The sequence below is a fragment of the Ranitomeya variabilis genome, chromosome 5, assembly GCF_051348905.1.
Source record: "Ranitomeya variabilis isolate aRanVar5 chromosome 5, aRanVar5.hap1, whole genome shotgun sequence".
NCBI classification, from domain to species: Eukaryota; Metazoa; Chordata; class Amphibia; order Anura; family Dendrobatidae; genus Ranitomeya; species Ranitomeya variabilis.
The window spans coordinates 197,040,705-197,061,138 of NC_135236.1; the positions used below are offsets into that span (position 1 = coordinate 197,040,705).

Sequence of the window (20,434 nt, forward strand, 5' to 3'; positions counted from 1 at the left end):
AATGCTTTCTGGCTGATGTTTTGGTCACTTTTGAATGTTGGTTGTGCTTTCACACTCCTGGTAGCATGAGACGGACTCTACAACCCACACAAGTGGCTCAGGTAGTGCAGCTCATCCAGGATGGCACATCATTGCGAGCTGTGGCAGGAGCACTGCCAGAACCCTGCAAAATGACCTCCAGCAGGCCACAAATGTTCATGTGTCTGCACAAACGGTTAGAAACGGTTAGGCACCGTTAGTGCCCGACATCCACAGATGGGGGTTGTGCTCACAGCCCAACACCATGCAGTATGATTGCCATTTGCCACAGGATTGGCAAATTCGCAACTGGCGCCCTGTGCTCTTCACAGATTAAAGCAGGTTCACACTGAGCACATGTGACAGACGTGACAGAGTCTGGAGACGCCGTGGAGAGTGATCTGCTGCCTGCAACATCCTTCAGCATGACCAGTTTGGCAGTGGGTCAGTAATGGTGTGGGGTGGCATTTCTTTGGAGGGCCGCAAAACCCTCCATGTGTTCGTCAGAGGTAGCCTGACTGCCATTAGGTACTGAGATGAGATCCTCAGACCCCTTGTGAGACCATATGCTGGTGTGGTTGGCCCTGGGTTCCTCCTATTGCAGGACAATGCCAGACCTCATGTGGCTGGAATGTGTCAGCAGTTCCTGTAAGATAAAGGCATTGAAGCTATGGATTGGCCCATCCGTTCCCCAGACCTGAATCCGATTGAACACATCTGGGACATCATGTCTAGCACCATCCACCAACGTCACGTTGCACCACAGACTGTCCAGGAGTTGGCGGATGCTTTAGTCCAGATCTGGAAGGAAATCCCTCAGGACACCATCTGCCGCCTCAACAGGAGCATGCCCAGGTGTTGTAGGGAGGTCATACAGGCACATGGAAGCAACACACACACTACTGAGCATCATTTCCTTGTCTTGAGGCATTTCCACTGAAGTTGGATCAGCCTGTAATTTGATTTTCCACTTTGATTTTGAGTATCATTCCAAATCCAGACCTCCATGGGATATTCATTTTGATTTACATTGATCATTTTTATGTTTTATTGTTCTCCACACATTCCACTATGTAATGAATAAAGATTTGCAACTGAAATATTTCATTCAGTGATATCTAGGATGTGGTATTTTAGTGTTCCCTTAATTTATATGAGCAGTGTATTATCTCCGGGAAAAATTCATGAAATAATAATAGACCAAAATATTAAATCTTTTTAGAATATTCTGTCAATAATTAGGAAACTAAAAAAAAATCAAAAGTCAAATTTAGAGATAACTAATTCTGTAAGAATGAGAGGCTGAAATTGGCTTCCAACTCGGTGCTCTTTTGTCTCACTATTTTCACAGCTATGTGAGACTCTGCTTTTGAGCTGGTAACCCCTTAGTGACAGAGCCAATTTGGTAGTTAATGACGGAGCCAATTTTTACAATTCTGACCACTGTCACTTTATGAGGTTATAACTCTGGAATGCTTTAACGGATTCTGAGATTGTTTTTTCATGACATATTGTACTACATATAGCAGCCGAGACCCCAAAGATCTTCTGGGTGCCGGCCAGCGGGCGTACTGCGCATGCGCCCGCCATTTTTTTGCCGGAACAAGATGGCGGTGCCCATCGGGAGCCACGAGGAGCATCGGGGGAGATGGGTGAGTATCGGGGCGATCGGGGACCTCATTTCTCTGTCCTCTGATGTGCGATCACATCGGAGGACAGAGAAATTAAATGGGAAATAGCGTTTATTTTTTTGTGACCTTCGGTAAACGGTTAATTACCGGCGATCGCAACCCAGGGGTCGGTAAAACCTGCCCGAATCATGTTCTCTGGGGTCTCGGCTACCCTCAACAACCGAGACCCCAGAGAAAATCCGACTCTGGGGGGGCGCTATTCACTTTTTCCACAGCGCCGTTAATTAACTGTGCTGTGGTTTAAGTACCCTTAATTACCGCTGTTAAAAGGCATATCGGCGGTCGTTAAGGGGGTAGATGCCACAGTTTGTAGGGAGACTGCGAATGTGCATTGAAAACCGAGAGGCAATGCAAGATAACTTGCTGCTTATTATAGAGCAGCAGCAGGAGGATTGAAACTGCAACTCAGGATAATTCTATTATACAGTCAGAGGAGGCTGTGTCTGTGTACAAGGTTTAGTATATAGTGATAGACTTAAAAGAACTCTTTACAGAGAACTGGCTTGTTTTCAAGAATCAGTCTATACAAGCAGCTTTCTTTCCCTTTTTAGTGGATAAACCCTTTAGATACTCCTATGTCCTCCTCTTACACATTAAACTTTTGTAAGCTGCTGTTTCCTCCTCCTTTATCTGTGCGGCACATCACTCATAGGCATCTTATTACAAGGCTGATAAATAACAATATTCAGGAGAAAGTAAACTGGCTCCAAGTAAGCAATATTGTCGCCCAATTTGCATTTCACTGATTCACTGTTCTTTGCAATGCATGAATTCCCTGTTTCTGATTTTCTTTTGGTGAATTTATGAAAATAAAATAGCGGAATCAATTCTCCCATTCTATTCTATGGACCAGTGAGTCAACAAAAATGGCAAAGAAAGCCAAATCCTGCCAAATCTGAGCGCACATCTCCACTTTATTATTCAGATGCTATATTGGCCTTCTTACTTTGTGCCTCACATATAAGGGAATTTCACCAGTTTTTGAGCTCATTCTGGGAAACTGAATCATCTGATTTGCTATTGAGATATTTTTGACTTGAGAAAGGTTTCAGCTATTATCACTTTATTTTTTACCATAACTGATAGGTCATGTTTAAGGAACCCTCTTAACAGGCTACATCCACATTACCATCTAATTATTTATTGACATGGTAGTTGATAAGTGTCTGCTCTCTGCAGAATCTGACCACTAAGAGCCCCATGGGTCCTGAGAACAAAGATAGCCGAGCTCTGCCCTGGACTTTCTCCATCAGTTCCATAGACAATGAATAAAACAGTGGTGTGCATGTGTGATTATAACTCCATGTGGGACTTCAATGCTCTGATCTTTGGATTTGTGAAGATCCGAACAATCGGATCCCAGGACCAGATACTATTGCCTATCCACAGGATATGTCATAAATTATTATGGTAGACCAAACCTTCTACTTTCTGACAGAGGTATGGACTTAACTAAAGGTCAATTCTAGGATGACAGTCCAAGCAAGTATTATCAATTATTATACAGAATGGGCCATTATAATAAGATATGCCTTTGTTGTATCTTCTGTGTATGTCTTATAGAGTGACTGAAAAATAAAGGTATAACTTTTTCTACCAGCAGCCTTAATCAGTAGTTTTCCTTTACGTTTGCTAAAGTTAACTTCTCTATATGGAAACAATATTGTGGAGCACCAGACTATGGATATGTGTATGTATGTATTCATTGTGAATGAGAAGCTTTTGCTTATTATCAGTAAAATAAAATCTTTATAGTTTAAGAGGGATATCCATTTAGTGTATCCAACACGGACAGCTGTTTCATTCTTCTGGGTCTCATCAAGAGTTTTCTGGATTCTTGTTCTGGAAAGGAAGTAGTCTGTGTAGCAGGACCCAACCCCATACAGAGAGTATCTTAAAAGGTCAGCTGTTTATGGTATGGCCCTGCAGTCCTTTCCTAACTGATTATATTGTGCAAATTCAACATTATTCAGTGAAATTAGGACAGAAAACTGATTGTGTAGGTGCAGTTCTCCAACAACTACAAGTAAGCATTATGAATGCAAAAAACAAAATTAGGGGAATACATGAGAAATTCAAAAGAATGCGGGCAAGTAGTGCATTTATTATGGTATATTTATATCCATCTGTTTTGTTAATTGTAGTGTTTTATCGGAGTTAATACATATCTTGCTAATTGCAAAACAAATCATAGTGATACAGTAAAATTACTGGCATCTTATATGTAAGAAAATGTGATAAGTAAGAAAAGTAACTGGAATAAAATTGTGACATTTCACAAGACCAATTCCTATTCACCCTGATTGAAAATTGAATAGCTGTCATGTCCTATTGAGGTCAGATTAGGCTGCTTTCACACTAGCGTCGGTACGGGCCCGTCGCAGTGCGTCGGGCCGACGTACCGACGCATGCTGTGAAAGAAAAGCACAACGGGGGCAGCAGAAGCAGTCTTACGACGCTTCCGCTGCCCCATTGTAAGGTCCGAGGAGGAGGGGGCGGAGTTTCGGCTGCGCATGCGCGGTCGAAAATGGCGGACTAGACGCACAAAAAAATGTTACATGTAACTTTTTTTGTGGCGGCGGTGCACCAAAACACGACGCAACCGTCGCACGACGGTTGCGACGTGTGGCGATACGTCGCAATGCTTCGGTAATGTAAGTATATGGGGAAAAACGCATCCGGCAGACAACTTTGCAGGATGCGTTTTTCTCCTAAACGACGCATTGCGACGTCCGTCGAAAAACGCTAGTGTGAAAGTAGCCTTAGAAACAAATTGCGGTAGATGGTGTCTTCTTGTACATTTTTTTGTCTACTTCGTCTTCTGTTTCTTAATGTCAAATTTAGACCTTAATTAAACATCCGTTTTTCGTGTACTTGTTCATTCCTTGGTTTTCACCAATTATATTCTGTAGGGCTCTCCACATGTCCATGTTTTTTTGTGAACCATGTGTTTTTAAAAAAATCATAGAAACATATCCAGTTTTGATCTGAATCAAAGACAAAAATTACCCATACAAGTCTATGGGTCAGTGAAAGTCACGGATGACAAATCAATGCTATCTGCTGTCTCTTTAAAGAGAACTTGTCATCTGATTCTTTCTGCCGAAACCACGGACAGCATAAATTAGAGCCTGGTTGCACAGTTGCAACCAAGTATATTACAGTGGGGAAAAAACATATTTAGTCGGCCACCAATTGTGCAAGTTCTCCCACTTAAAAAGATGAGAGAGGCCTGTAATTGACATCATAGGTAGACCACAACTATGAGAGTCAAAATAGAGAAAACAAATCCAGAAAGTCACCTTGTCTGATTTGGCAAGATTTATTTTGCAAATTATGGTGGAAAATAAGTACCGTATTTGGTCACCTTAAAAAAAACATGCAAGATTTCTGGCTCTCACAGACCTGTAACTTCTTGTAGAGTCTCCTCTGTCCTCTACTCATTACCTGTAGTAATTGCACCTGTTTGAACTTGTTATCAGTATAAAAGACACCTGTCCACAACCTCAAACAGTCACACTCCAAACTCCACTATGGTGAAGACCAAAGAGCTGTCAAAGGACACCAGAAAGAAAATTGTAGCCCTGCACCAGGCTGGGAGGACTGAATCTGCAATAGGCAAGCAGTTTGGTGTGATAAAATCAACTGTGGGAGCAATAATAAGAAAATGGAAGACATACAGGACCACTGATAATCTTCCTCGATCTGGGACTTCACGCAAGATCTCACCCCGTGAGGTTAAAATGATCACAAGAACGGTGAGCAAAAATCCCAGAACTACACGGGGGAACCTGGTGAATGACCTGCATAGAGCTGGGACCACCATAACAAAGGCTACCATCAGTAACACACTACGCCGCCAGGGACTCAGATCCTGCAGTGACAGACGTGACGTATACATAGAGAGAAACCTGTCAATCACCTCTAGCACCGCTGAGAAGAGCCAACCAGAGACAGCACTATACTAGTCTCAGCTCTGCCTTTGGTCCCTGGCCGGACATTGAAAGTTTATGTCCTCTGAAATGTGGGAGAAACATTTCTGAGAAAAAAAATTCTGGGAAAAATATACCTGGTTGCAGTCTCACTTCTAGGCCCTGATTCATGCTGCCGCTGGTGTGACAGAATGAATCAGATGACAGGTTCCCTTTCAAAGGAACCTGTAACTAGATTAATGCTGCCCAAACCATTGGCAGCATGAATCGGGTTAAGCTGAATAATTGCAGCCAGATTTGTTTTACTCCAAAACACTAGGACATTTAAGAGTAAACATAGTTTGAAAAGCCAGCCGGAGACTATAGGGAGAGACTTGACTAGTCTGACATTGTCTGGCCAGCTTTTACCTGCCTCCCTAGTTACACACATGGAGAGACCTTTCAATCAACTGGAGGAAGAAGGGGAGAAGCCGGCCAGAGGCTGCGCCAAACAAGTCAGGTCTCTCCCTACAGTCCCCAGTGGGTTTTGAAACTATGTTTTCTCCGAAATGCTTGAGCAATTCTGACTAAGACATAGCTTGCTGCAACCATGCAGCCAGGCTTTGATTCATGCTGCCCGTGGTCCGGGCAGAATAGTATCTGCTGACATGTTCCATTTAACATTGCAATGGTTAGGTAAAGCTGTTTTTTCCTTTGCACACCTGATAATCTCAGATAAAACACTGGTAAAAACAGAGACACTGACCAAACTGTGATGAAAATCCAATCCAAAACACTGATTAAATCATTCCGTTTTGTCATGTATGTGAGAAAAATTAACATCTGAATGCAGCCTTACATCCACTGTTTGAATCATTTTGTGTTTGGATATGTCTTGTAGTAATTTATATAGTACCATACTTATCTATTTAGCTGTCGAAATTGGAAAATATATGACAAGCTTTTTTTATTTCAATCTTTTTTGAGCTTACTTTATACAGTGTCACCGGTGAAGCACTACATTGGGTATTATAGTGTAGCCCAGGAAAATTAGTCCCATGACCTGGGTGCGACTTCCATCTATAGCTATACCCCTAATTATTCCAATTGCATTTCCTGCTAATTTTTTTTCAAAAATATTTTTCTCATTATTTAAGCAAAGATTGACTATATAGGGCCCATAAATAGAAACTCTGATTAAACATTATATCTTTTGAGCATGATAGCATGTTTTAACTAAAATATATTAAGTATATATAAAAAACAGCATTTTATAAGACAGTGATGATACACTGATACACTGATGATACTTTTCTTTTTTAAGGTAATCTACCAGCATGATTTCACTCCACTATTTATATGCACTTTAGCTTTTTAAAAGGCAAGTCCAGCAATGCCTTTACATGGCCAGTCCCTTCCTCTGTTATTGAGAAGTCAGTGTTTTGATTGATATGCAAATGAATAACTATTGTAGATCTGAAGCCTCTGTAACCTCAGCTCTTTTCCCCAATAGCGCCGCCTCCTCTTGTTTGACTGTCATCCTCTATGGTGTATGACTTCAGTCATCAGTTGTCAGTCTAATACAGGGGTGGGGAACTTCAGGCCCCAGGGCCATTTACGGCCCTCGATGACCTTTTATCAGTCCCCCGAGCAGATTCTCAGGGACCGCATTCTTGGGCAGGGACGTGTATTTTGATTACAACCAGCTCATTAATTTCTTCTTTCTCTGTTAGCACACACACAGGGTTCACTACTGAACACTGAAGGGCATGCAATGAAAGATTACGTCCTCAAACCAGTGCCAGAGTCAGGATGCACTTTGTGGGCGGAGTCTGTACAGCCCCCGCAGGATGGTATAAATATCCAAACGGCCCTTGGCAGAAAAATGATTCCCCACCCCTGGCCTAATAGGAGGCGGCACTGGGCAGGGAATAGAGCTGGAGTGACATAGGTTTCAAATTGACAATAACTCTTCAGTCTCATTTACATATCAAATGCTGATTTCTGAGTAGTGGAGAAACAGCCTCACCATGTAAAGGTATTGCTGGACTTGTCTTTGAAAGAATTACATGCACATATAAATAGTTTAGGGGGTGAAATTCCTTTTAAATATTGCATTTTTTAAATATTGAAACTTACAGCAGAAATTAGGGATGGAAGGTATATAGATCAGTATACTTTATTGTGTAAAGCCGTCCAAGAAAAAAAATATGACATAATAACATGCATAAGTACTGGAGTTTGAATATTGCTATATCTTGGTATCTTGGATAGCTGCTTTTTTGATAATAATATAATATAGTTTTTGTATAGTTTTGCTTTTTACATATGTGTAACATTTTCATGATTCTGTTTTCAGTTCAACAGTGTAACATCAGATGTATGAATGGTGGCTCCTGCGGCGACGACCACTGTATTTGTCAGAAGGGTTATACAGGAACACATTGTGGCCAACGTAAGTACTTTTTTTTATACCTAATTATTTAATCACAATAACATTTTGATTTTTCAGAACTACAAATTTCAGCAGAAAACATCACACACTCAGAGGAACCCATCTCACTGATGTTTAGGGTCGAGACAGAACACCTTGACCAGTGCGACCCTTACATAAAATCCATATCAAAATGGTAAGCAGGATATAATGACCACCCTGGTGACACTTAATGTAAGGCGACCCTTTCATAAAGGTTTCACAAGGGTGGACATTATATCCTGCTTACTACTTTAATGTGGATTTTATGTAAGGGTCGCACAAGTCAAGGTGTTTTTTCTTGACCGTAAACATCAGTGAGATAGGTTCACCTGAGTCTCTGTGTAATGTTATTCCCTTCAGATGTCTCCCATTCAGGCAACATACCCTCAGATGACATAGGAAGCTCAGTTGCAAAGCCCTAGGAAGGAAGGACTCAGCCCATTTTTTTTAAATGAAGTTAAACTTTTCTAGTGAAACATACAATGGGTACGGAAAGTATTCGGACCCATTTAAATTTTTAACTCTTTGTTTCATTGCAGTCATTTGGTAAATTCAAAGAGTTCATTTTGTTCACATTAATGTACACTCTGAACCCCAACGTGACTGAAACAAAGAGAAATGTAGTAATTTTTGCCAATTTATTAAAAAAGAAAAAAACTGAAATATCACATGGTCATAAGTATTCAGACCCTTTGCTCAGACACTCATATTTAAGTCACATGCTGTCCATTTCCTTGTGATCCTCTTTGAGATGGTTCTACTCCTTCATTGGAATCCATCTGTGTTTAATTAAACTAATAGGACTTGATTTAGAAAGGCACACACCTGTCTATATAAGACCTCACAGTTAGGCTATGTGCACACGTTGCAGATTTTCCTGCGGATGTTTCTGCACTAAAAACCGCAGATCTTGGCAGAAAACGCAGGTGCGGTTTTTGGTGCGTTTTGGTGCGTTTTTGGTGCGTTTTTTGATGCGGTTTTTAGTGCGGTTTTTGATGCGTTTTTCCCTGCAGATTGTCTGTGTTTTTGACACAAATAAAGCTTGAACTGCAGTGGGAAAAAAAAAAAAAAACATGATGTCATTTCCTTGTCCAACCCTGTGAAAACATCAAAATAAGATGCGCCAATTCCTTGCTATTGTAAGGCTACGTTCACATTTGCGTTGTGCGGCGCAGCGTCGGCGACGCAACGCACAACGCATGCAAAACGCATGCACAACGCAGCGTTTTGTGACGCATGCGTTCATTTTTTGCATGATTTTTGGTGCAGAAAAAACTGCATCATGCAGCGTCCTCTGCGCCCTGACAGTTGCGCCAAAATGACGCATGCGTCACAAAACGCAAGACAATGCATGTCCATGTGCCCCCCATGTTAAATATAGGGGCACATGACGCATGCGTCGTCGCGGCTGCGCCCGACGCTGCGCCGCACAACGCTAATGTGAACGAAGCCTTTGGTGGCATTAAGCCCGGTTAATAATGGAGAGGCGTCAATAAGACACCTATCCATTATTAATCCTATTAAAAGGTTAAAAAAATATATAGGGGGACCCCAAAAAAAAAAATGACATAGGGTCCCCCTGTATCTTTAGGCCAGAAAGGTTAGGCAGACAGCTGTGGGCCAATATTTGTGGCCTGGGAAGGGGTTAAAATACCCATGGCTGTTCCCAGGCTAGGAATATTAGCCCACAGCTGTCTGCGTAGCCTTTATGGCTCTAAACTACAGGGGGACCCGGAAAAAAAATTGCGTAGGGTCCCCCTATATTTTTAGGCCAGAAAGGCTAGGCAGACAGCTGTGGGCCAATACTTGTGGCCTGGGAAGGGGTTAAAATACCCCTGGCTGTTCCCAGGCCATGAATATTAGTCCCACAGCTGTCTGCGTGGCTCTCAAATATAGAGAGATCCCCAAAAAAAAGTGTTGGGGTCCCCCTATATTTTTAGGCCAGAAAGGCTACGCAGACAGCTGTGGGCTTATATTCATAGCCTAGGAAAGGGGCCATGGATATTTGCCCCCCCCCCTGGCTACAAATAGAAGCCCGCAGCCGCTCCAGAAAAGGCGCATCTAAAAGATGCGCCGATTCCGGCACTTAGCCCCTCTCTTCCCACTCCCGTGTAGCGGTGGGATATGGGGTAATAAGGGGTTAATGTCACCTTGCTATTGTAAGGTGGCATTAAGCCCGGTTAATAATGGAGAGGCGTCAATAAGACGCCTATCCATTATTAATCCTATTAAAGGGTTAAAAAAAACACAGACACTAGAAAAAAATATTTTAATGAAATAAAGACACCCACTTTTTGACAAACCCTTTATTATACGCTCAATCCATCTGAAGACCCACAACCTGCAAAAGAAATAAAAAAACAAACCAAATTCATACTCCCTGGCCCTGTCCGCAGAAATCCAATGAGGGTCCCACGACGATCTGCCATGGAGAACAGACACATCCGGAGATGTGTCTGCTCTCCACGGCTGCAGCAACACACTGACAGGAGCTCCGGCTCCTGTCGGTGTGTAACTGCGCATGCGCGAGAGTTTACCGGCGTTCATTGACCCCGGTACTCTCGCTTTACGGCAGTGCTGCGTGGGAAAGTTCACACGCAGCTGTACTGCCGTAAATAGAGACACCGGAGCCGCTGAACTCCGGTTAAGGACGCTCCTGGCAGTGTATCGCCGAAGAGCAAGCGATCGGCGTGGGACACTCGGTATTGGATTCTGCGGACAGGGAGTATGGATTTGGTTTATTTTTTTTGGACTTTTTCCCTAGGGGACCGAGGGCTTCGCGTACCAGTGTGCTGTATGGTGAGTATATACTCTATGTTATATGGTGTATGTAATGTCTGTCATGTATGTTACATTTATTGTATGTGTATTGTATGTGTTTGTGTTTTACTGACAATTGTGCTAAGTCGCCGGACACAGGGACAACTCTCCCATCCTAATATCGATGGGAGTAGTAGTGCCATACGGCGACTTAGCACAATTGGGTGGCACTATCGTCGCATGGGGACACACACACACACACACACACACACAGACGCACACACACAGACTTCACATACATACATACACACACACACACATACATACATGCCTCCATGCTGACGGTCACACTCCACCCACGCACTTCCGCCCACGCACTTCCGCCCGCTTCCCCGCACTTCCTGCTGCAGCGGTTTCTACACCCAAAACTGCAGAAAACCCGCAGATATTTTTTCATCTGCGGGTTTTACTGCGGGTTTGACCCTCACAATGGAGGTCTATGGGTGCAGAACCGCTGCAGTTCCGCAGAAAGAAGTGACATGCTGCGGAATATAAACCGCTGCGTTTCTGCACGGTTTTTTCTGCAGCATGTGCACAGCGGTTTGCGGTTTCCATAGGTTTCCATGTAAATGTAAACGCAATGGAAACTGCAGCAGACCCGCAGCGGCAAAATCGCTGCGGTTCCGTGGTAAAAACCGCAACGTGTGAACATGGCCTAAATGTCAGACCAAATGAGAATCATGAGGTCAAAGGAACTGGCCAAGGAGCTCAGAGACAGAATTGTGGCAAGGCACAGATCTGGCCAAGGTTACAACAGAATTTCTGCAGTACTCAAGGTTCCTAAGAGCACAGTGGCCTGTTATGATCCTTAGTGGTTGAGGATCACAAATTACTCCAGCTAAGTAACAAAACATAGGACAAGCTCTAGGGAGGTGGCAAACTGGACTGACCGCAAATCTGAACCTATCCAACACACTAGAGGTAGCCGGTGAACGTGTCTAAAATCCTAGACGTCTCGAGCCAGCCTGAGGAACTAACTACCCCTAGAGAGAGAGAAAGACCTCACTTGCCTCCAGAGAAATAATCCCCAAAGATATAGAAGCCCCCAACAAATAATAACGGTGAGGTAAGAGGAAGGCACATACACATGGGTGAAAGCAGATTCAGCAAATGAGGCCCACTAATACTAGATAGCAGAAAATAGAAAAGGGAATCTATGCGGTCAGTAAAAAACCCTTACAAAATATCCACTCTGAGATTTCAAGAACCCCCACACCAACTAACGGTGTGGGGGGAGAAACTCAGTCCCCTAGAGCAACCAGCAAGCGAGGAAATCACATTTTAGCAAGCTGGACAAGAAACATGATGAATGCTGATAATCAAAAAATGAACAAACAAAAACTTAGCTTGTCTTGGAGAGACTGGGAGCAAGGTAGTCACAAGGAATCTGAAGAGCACTGAATACATTGATAGCAGGCAAGGAACTGAGTATCCAGGTGAGCTAAATAGGAAACCAGCCAAGGATAACGAACCAGCTGATGCTGCCAACCTGCAGAAAGACAACACTACACAGTACCGCTTGTGACCACTAGAGGGAGCCCATAAATAGAGTTCACAACAGTACCCCCCCTTGAGGAGGGGTCACCGAACCCTCATCAAGACCCCCAGGGCGATCAGGATGAGCCGCGTGGAAGGCACGAACCAAATCGGCCGCATGAACATCAGAGGTGACAACCCAGGAATTATCTTCCTGACCATAGCCCTTCCACTTAACCAAATACTGAAGCCTCCGTCTAGAGATACGAGAATCCAAAATCTTCTCCACCACGTACTCCAATTCGCCCTCGACCAGCACCGGAGCAGGAGGCTCAACAGAAGGAACCACAGGTACCACATACCTCCGCAACAAAGACCTATGGAACACATTATGAATGGCAAACGATGCTGGGAGATCCAAACGAAAAGACACCGGGTTAAGGATTTCCAAGATCTTATAAGGACCGATGAAGCGAGGCTTGAATTTAGGAGAGGAGACCTTCATAGGAACATACCGAGAAGACAGCCACACCAAATCCCCAACACGAAGTCGGGGACCCACACCGCGGCGGCGGTTGGCAAAGCGCTGAGCCTTCTCCTGTGACAACCTCAAATTGTCCACCACATGGTCTGCTGCAACCTATCCACCACAGAATCCACCCCAGGACAGTCAGAAGGCTCAACCTGACCCGAGGAAAAACGAGGATGGAAACCAGAATTGCAGAAAAAAGGCGAAACCAAAGTAGCAAAACTAGCCCGATTATTAAGGGCAAACTCGGCCAATGGCAAAAAAGTCACCCAATCATCCTGATCAGCAGAAACAAAACATCTCAAATAAGTTTCCAACGTCTGATTAGTTCGCTCGGTTTGGCCATTAGTCTGAGGATGGAAGGCTGACGAAAAAGACAAATCAATGCCCATCTTAGCACAAAAAGTCCGCCAAAACCTGGACACAAACTGGGATCCTCTATCAGACACAATATTTTCAGGAATGCCGTGCAAGCGAACCACATTCTGAAAAAATAGAGGAACCAAATCGGAGGAAGAAGGCAACTTAGGTAAGGGCACCAAATGGCCCATCTTGGAAAAACGATCACACACCACCCAGATGACAGACATTTTCTGAGATACTGGAAGATCCAAAATAAAATCCATGGAAATGTGCGTCCAAGGCCTTTTCGGAACAGGCAAAGGCAAAAGCAAACCGCTGGCACGAGAACAGCAAGGCTTAGCCCGAGCACAAATCCCACAAGACTGCACAAAGGAACGCACATCCCGCGACAAGGAAGGCCACCAGAAGGACCTAGCCACCAAATCTCTGGTACCAAAAATCCCAGGATGACCCGCCAACACCGAAGAATGGACCTCGGAAATAACTCTGCTGGTCCATCTATCCGGGACAAACAGTCTCTCTGGTGGACAACGGTCAGGTCTATCCGCCTGAAATTTCTGCAGCACTCGTCGCAAATCTGGGGAAATGGCAGACAAAATCACTCCCTCTCTGAGAATACCAGCCGGCTCAGAAACTCCCGGAGAGTCAGGCACAAAACTCCTAGAAAGTGCATCAGCTTTCACATTCTTCGAACCAAGCAGGTATGAGACCACGAAGTTGAAACGGGAGAAAAACAATGACCAACGAGCCTGTCTAGGATTCAGGCGCTTGGCAGATTCAAGATAAATCAGATTTTTGTGATCAGTCAAGACCACCACACGATGTTTAGCTCCTTCGAGCCAATGTCGCCACTCCTCAAATGCCCACTTCATAGCCAACAACTCCCGATTACCAACATCATAATTCCGCTCGGCAGGCAAAAACTTTCTTGAAAAGAAAGCACATGGCTTCATCACAGAGCCATCAGAGCTTCTCTGCGACAAAACAGCCCCTGCTCCAATCTCAGAAGCATCAACCTCGACCTGGAAGGGGAGAGAGACATCTGGCTGACATAAGACTGGAGCTGAAGAAAACCGGTGCTTCAGCTCCCGAAAGGCCTCCACGGCCGCAGGAGACCAATTAGTCACATCAGAACCCTTCTTGGTCAAATCCGTCAAAGGTTTAACCACGCTAGAAAAATTAGCGATGAAACGACGGTAAAAATTAGCAAAACCCAAGAACTTCTGAAGACTCTTAACAGACGTGGGCTGAGTCCAGTCATGAATAGCCTGGACCTTGACTGGGTCCATCTCCACAGTAGAAGGAGAAAAAATAAAACCCAAAAAGGAGACCTTCTGTACTCCGAAGAGACATTTTGAGCCCTTCACAAATAAAGCATTAGCACGCAAGACCTGAAACACCATCCTGACCTGCTTCACATGGGACTCCCAATCATCAGAAAAGACCAAAATGTCATCCAGATAAACAATCATAAATTTATCCAGATATTCTCGGAAGATGTCATGCATGAAGGACTGAAACACAGAAGGAGCATTAGAAAGTCCAAAAGGCATCACCAAGTACTCAAAATGGCCTTCGGGCGTATTAAATGCTGTTTTCCATTCATCTCCCTGCTTAATGCGCACAAGGTTATACGCACCACGGAGATCTATCTTGGTGAACCAACTGGCACCCTTAATCCGAGCAAATAAATCAGACAATAGTGGCAAAGGATACTGAAATTTGACTGTGATTTTATTCAGAAGACGATAATCTATACAAGGTCTCAAAGAACCGTCCTTCTTGGCCACAAAAAAAAAATCCTGCACCAAGAGGGGAAGAGGATGGGCGAATATGTCCCTTCTCCAAAGACTCCTTTATATAACTCCGCATCGCGGCATGCTCTGGTATAGACAAATTAAAAAGTCATCCCTTAGGAAATTTACTACCAGGAATTAAATTTATAGCACAGTCACAATCCCTATGAGGGGGCAGGGCACTGGACCTGGGCTCATCAAATACATCCTGGTAGTCAGACAAAAACTCAGGGACCTCAGAAGGAGTGGAAGAAGCAATAGACACCAACGGAGTATCGCCATGAATTCCCTGACAACCCCAACTTGAAAAAGACATAGCTTTCCAATCTAAAACTGGATTATGAGCCTGCAGCCATGGCAGACCCAAAACGACAACATCATGCAAATTATGCAGAACAAGAAAGCAAATCACCTCCTGATGTACGGGAGTCATGCACATGGTCATTTGCGTCCAATACTGAGGCTTATTCTCAGCCAATGGCGTAGCATCAATTCCCCTCAGAGGAATAGGAAATTCCAAAGGCTCCAGGACAAAACCACAGCGCCTGGCAAACGACAAATCCATCAGATTCAGGGCAGCACCTGAATCCACAAAAGCCATAACCGGGTAGGACGACAAAGAACAAATCAAAGTAACAGACAAAATAAAATTAGGCTGTATAGTACCAATGGTGACAGGTTTAGCGAATTTTTTTAAGCGTTTAGAGCATGCTGAGATAACATGAGTAGAATCACCACAGTAAAAGCACAACCCATCTTGACGTCTATGACTTTGTCGCTCAATTCTGGTCAGAGTTCGGTCACATTGCATAGACTCAGGTCTCTGTTCAGAAAATACCGCCAAAGGATGAGCAGATTTGCGCTCCCGCAAACGCCGATCAACCTGAATGGCTAAAGCCATAGAATCACTCAGACTTGTAGGGGTGGGAAACCCCACCATAACATTCTTAACGGCCTCAGAAAGACCTTCTCTGAAATTTGCAGCCAGGGCCCACTCATTCCATTGAGTAAGCACCGACCATTTCCGAAATTTTTGACAATACACCTCTGCTTCATCCTGACCTTGAGAGATAGCCAGCAACGCTTTTTCTGCCAGATTCTCAAGATTAGGCTCCTCATAAAGCAGTCCAAGAGCCAGAAAAAATGCATCTACATTAAGCAATGCAGGATCTCCTGGCGCCAGAGAGAAAGCCCAATCTTGAGGGTCGCCACGCAACAAGGAGATAACAATTTTAACTTGCTGAGCGGAATCACCAGAGGAACGAGGTCTCAGAGAAAGAAATAACTTACAATTATTCTTAAAATTTAGAAACCTAGATCTATGTCCAGAAAACAACTCAGGAATGGGTATCTTTGGTTCTGACATAGGGCTATGAATAACAAAATCCTGAATACTTTGCACCCGTGCAGTAAGATGATCCACACTAGAAGTCAGAGTCTGAACATTCATGTCTGCAGCTGAGCTCAAAACCACCCAGAGTTCAAGGGGATGAAAGAAGCTAAACAGACTGCAGCAAAGGAAAAGCGGGAGGAAAAAAAAAAAAAAAAAAGTACTCAGGTCTTCTTTTTATCCCACTTCTGCGATGCATTAAACACTTTTTGGCCTGCTATACTGTTATGATCCTTAGTGGTTGAGGATCACAAATTACTCCAGCTAAGTAACAAAACATAGGACAAGCTCTAGGGAGGTGGCAAACTGGACTGACCGCAAATCTGAACCTATCCAACACACTAGAGGTAGCCGGTGAACGTGTCTAAAATCCTAGACGTCTCGAGCCAGCCTGAGGAACTAACTACCCCTAGAGAGAGAGAAAGACCTCACTTGCCTCCAGAGAAATAATCCCCAAAGATATAGAAGCCCCCAACAAATAATAACGGCGAGGTAAGAGGAAGGCACATACACATGGGTGAAAGCAGATTCAGTAAATGAGGCCCACTAATACTAGATAGCAGAAAATAGAAAAGGGAATCTATGCGGTCAGTAAAAAACCCTTACAAAATATCCACTCTGAGATTTCAAGAACCCCCACACCAACTAACGGTGTGGGGGGAGAAACTCAGTCCCCTAGAGCAACCAGCAAGCGAGGAAATCACATTTTAGCAAGCTGGACAAGAAACATGATGAATGCTGATAATCAAAAAATGAACAAACAAAAACTTAGCTTGTCTTGGAGAGACTGGGAGCAAGGTAGTCACAAAGAATCTGAAGAGCACTGAATACATTGATAGCAGGCAAGGAACTGAGTATCCAGGTGGGCTAAATAGGAAACCAGCTAAGGATAACGAACCAGCTGATGCTGCCAACCTGCAGAAAGACAACACTACACAGTACCGCTTGTGACCACTAGAGGGAGCCCAAAAATAGAGTTCACAACAGTGGCCTCCATAATCCTTAAATGGAAGAACTTTGGGATCACCAGACGTCTTCCTAGACAGGGCCGTCCAGCCAAACTGAGCAATTATGGGAGAAGAGCCTTGATGAGAGAGGTAAAGAAGAACCCCAAGATCACTGTGGCTGAGCTTCAGAGATGCAGTAGGGAGATGGGAGAAAGTTCCACAAAGTCAACTATCACTGTAGGCCTCCATCAGTCGGGCATTTATGGCAGAGTGGCCCGATGGAAGCCTCTCCTCAGTGCAAGACATATGAAAGCCCATATAGAGTTTGCTAAAAAACACATGAAGGACTCCCAGACTATGAGAAATAAGATTCTCTGGTCTGATGAGACGAAGATAGACCTTTTTGGTGATAATTCTAAGCGGTATGTGTGGAGAAAAGTAGGCACTGCTCATCACCTGCTTAATACAATCCCAACAGTGAAACATGGTGGTGGCAGCATCATGCTATGGGGGTGATTTTCATCTGCAGGGACAGGACGAATGGTTGTCATTAAAGGGAACATGAATGTGCCAAGTACAGAGATATCCTGGATGAAAACCTCTTCCAGAGTGCTCTGGACCTCAGACTTGGCCAAATGTTCACCGTCCAACAAGACAATGACCCTAAGCACACAACTAAAATAACAAAGGAGTGGCTTCAGAACAACTCTGTGACCATTCTTGACTGGCCCAGCCAGAGCCCTGACCTAAACCAAATTGAGCATCTATGGAGAGACCTGAAAATGGCTGTCCACCAACACTCACCATCCAACCTGACGGAACTGGAGAGGATCTGCAAGAAAGAATGGCAGAGGATCCCCAAATCCTGGTGTGAAAAACTTGTTGCATCATTCCCAAGAAGACTCATGGCTGTACTAGCTGAAAAGGGTGCTTCTACTCAATCCTGAGCAAAGGGTCTGAATACTTATGACCATGTGATATTTCAGTTTTTCTTTTTTAATAAATTTGCAAAAATGTCTGCATTTCTATTTTTTTCAGTCAAGACAGGGTGAAGAGTGAACTTTTTTTGAATTTACCAAATGGCTGCAATGAAACAAAGAGTGAAAAATGTAAAGGGGTCTGAATACTTTCCGTACCCACCATATGTACAGTAGGAATCAGATACAAACCTTGTTCTTCACAACTTCTGTTTTATACAGAGGTACAGGCATAATGGCCACATGTGGCAGCACATTACTTATTAGCATCAACATTTCACCATTACGGAATGACTAACTCGAATACTCCATTTTTTCTATCTGTCCTCCACTAATCAAAACCCACTTCCATGCAGCAACTGTGACTCAGCCTGGCAAATTTAGTATCTCTTTACTAAGACCCCAAGTTGAGCCTACACTTTCCTCTTCATTTCCATTTCACCTAAGCCATTTTAGGGTTACCCAAAACCCACAGCTATACCTGTTTTGGCCCACTACTGTACAAACTGCTGCTGGGCTCTTCTTCCTTGTCTGTTCTGTCTCAGGTTGTTTGCGACTGATCTGCAACAAAAAGTCGACTTTCTGGTGGAAGTGATGGGAGCCGGCACTCCTGTGAAAGACGCTAAATTTTCTGATTGGCTGTCATTTGATGTAAACTGACGGTGTTTTGAAGCCTAAACCGTGCCCACCCTAACCAAACCCTTGCCGCACCAATTCAATTGGCTGGCTGCAAGTAGAGTTTTGGCCACAGGTTTCAGCAGCATTAATTAAATCTTAAATGCGTGTTCATCTATGATGAACACATATTTAAAAGGGATTTATTTAGGATCTAAGAGACCCTGCTCTTTTTGGAAAGCAGAGCCTAGTGATCCAGATCACCAGAAAGAGTCGGACTGCCCAATACTACTAACCTAGAAGCAACTCGCTTGTTACTTCAAAAAGCTCCTCTTATTGCAAGACTAGCTAATTATTAACTTCTGTGCCCTGCATCTACACTGATACTTTCATTTTTCCAACACAACTGCATGTTAATCACACATTAATGCAGCTATATAACACATATCAGCTCTATAATGTTACGTCTCTTTCCACTGTCTTACATTCATCTTTTCAGATTGCGCTGGACAAACAAACCTTTCTTTATAACATATATGGTAGGTGTAGACCCATTTTTCATCTGAGGTCCACATTAGATAGATTCTGCTTTGTAGAAATCTAAAATTTACACATTAGGCTATGTTCACATCTGTGTCAAATGATCCATCAATTAATCATTGTGTCATTTATCAAGTTAGATTTTTTTTGGCTGATATCTGTGAATAATTTAATAACTAATCATGCAATTTGGTCTGGCATATCAATGGTAGATGGCTCATAGAAATGATTCTCCATACCATTGATGTGCTGGATTGTGACTGGACTTTTTATGGGCAGTTTATTGCTACAGCCAACAAAGGTTTTTGCTGTGTTACACTCATAATGGCACTTGCAATGAGGTGGTCACAGAGTAGGACACTGTATTAATGCCCTGTGGTATCCTAAGGTGGTGACAAATTAGCGTATGTATACTGGAGCCTGATATTCTAACAGAACTTCATCAAACTGTGAAATAGTCTTTGCAGCCTCCCAATGAGACCATCCTATGCATTCTTTGGGAGATGGGACAAGAATATTGGCACTGTCTGTGGCAGTCATGCACATATCCAAACAAAAGAGCATTGTGGGCTACATCTAGTTTCCAGTTATTGTTAACAGTCATGGACAACCGTTGTTTGGCCATTAAAGGGCTTGTCTCAAGTTCTTATGTGGTTAAAATCACAAAGTGCTTTTAAAAACAAGCAACCTATTAAAAATCCTCAAGAATAGATTATTTTTTAATTCTATAGTGTAAAGGTCTTTGCCTAAGTTACCGACCAACCTGTGGTCTCAAAGTGGCTGAATATCTAGGTATCTGACCAGCCCTAGCGCTCTTGCACTTCCCCAATGCTCCGTAGGCAAAACTGCCTCTGCTGGAAGCCTGGGAGAGGGCTCTGTTCAGAC

The 20,434-nt window shown here is 43.5% G+C and overlaps 1 protein-coding gene across 4 annotated transcripts in view; it reads left to right on the forward strand.

Moving 5' to 3' along the window:
* FBN1 (fibrillin 1) overlaps window positions 1-20,434 on the forward strand; it is a 408,947-nt gene that overhangs the window by 126,317 nt on the left and 262,196 nt on the right. For all 4 annotated transcript variants that reach the window (XM_077263717.1, XM_077263719.1, XM_077263721.1 and 1 more), the window contains one exon: window positions 7,980-8,075. In XM_077263717.1, coding sequence (XP_077119832.1) covers window positions 7,980-8,075 — 96 coding nt within the window. The remainder of the gene's footprint in view (window positions 1-7,979; window positions 8,076-20,434) is intronic.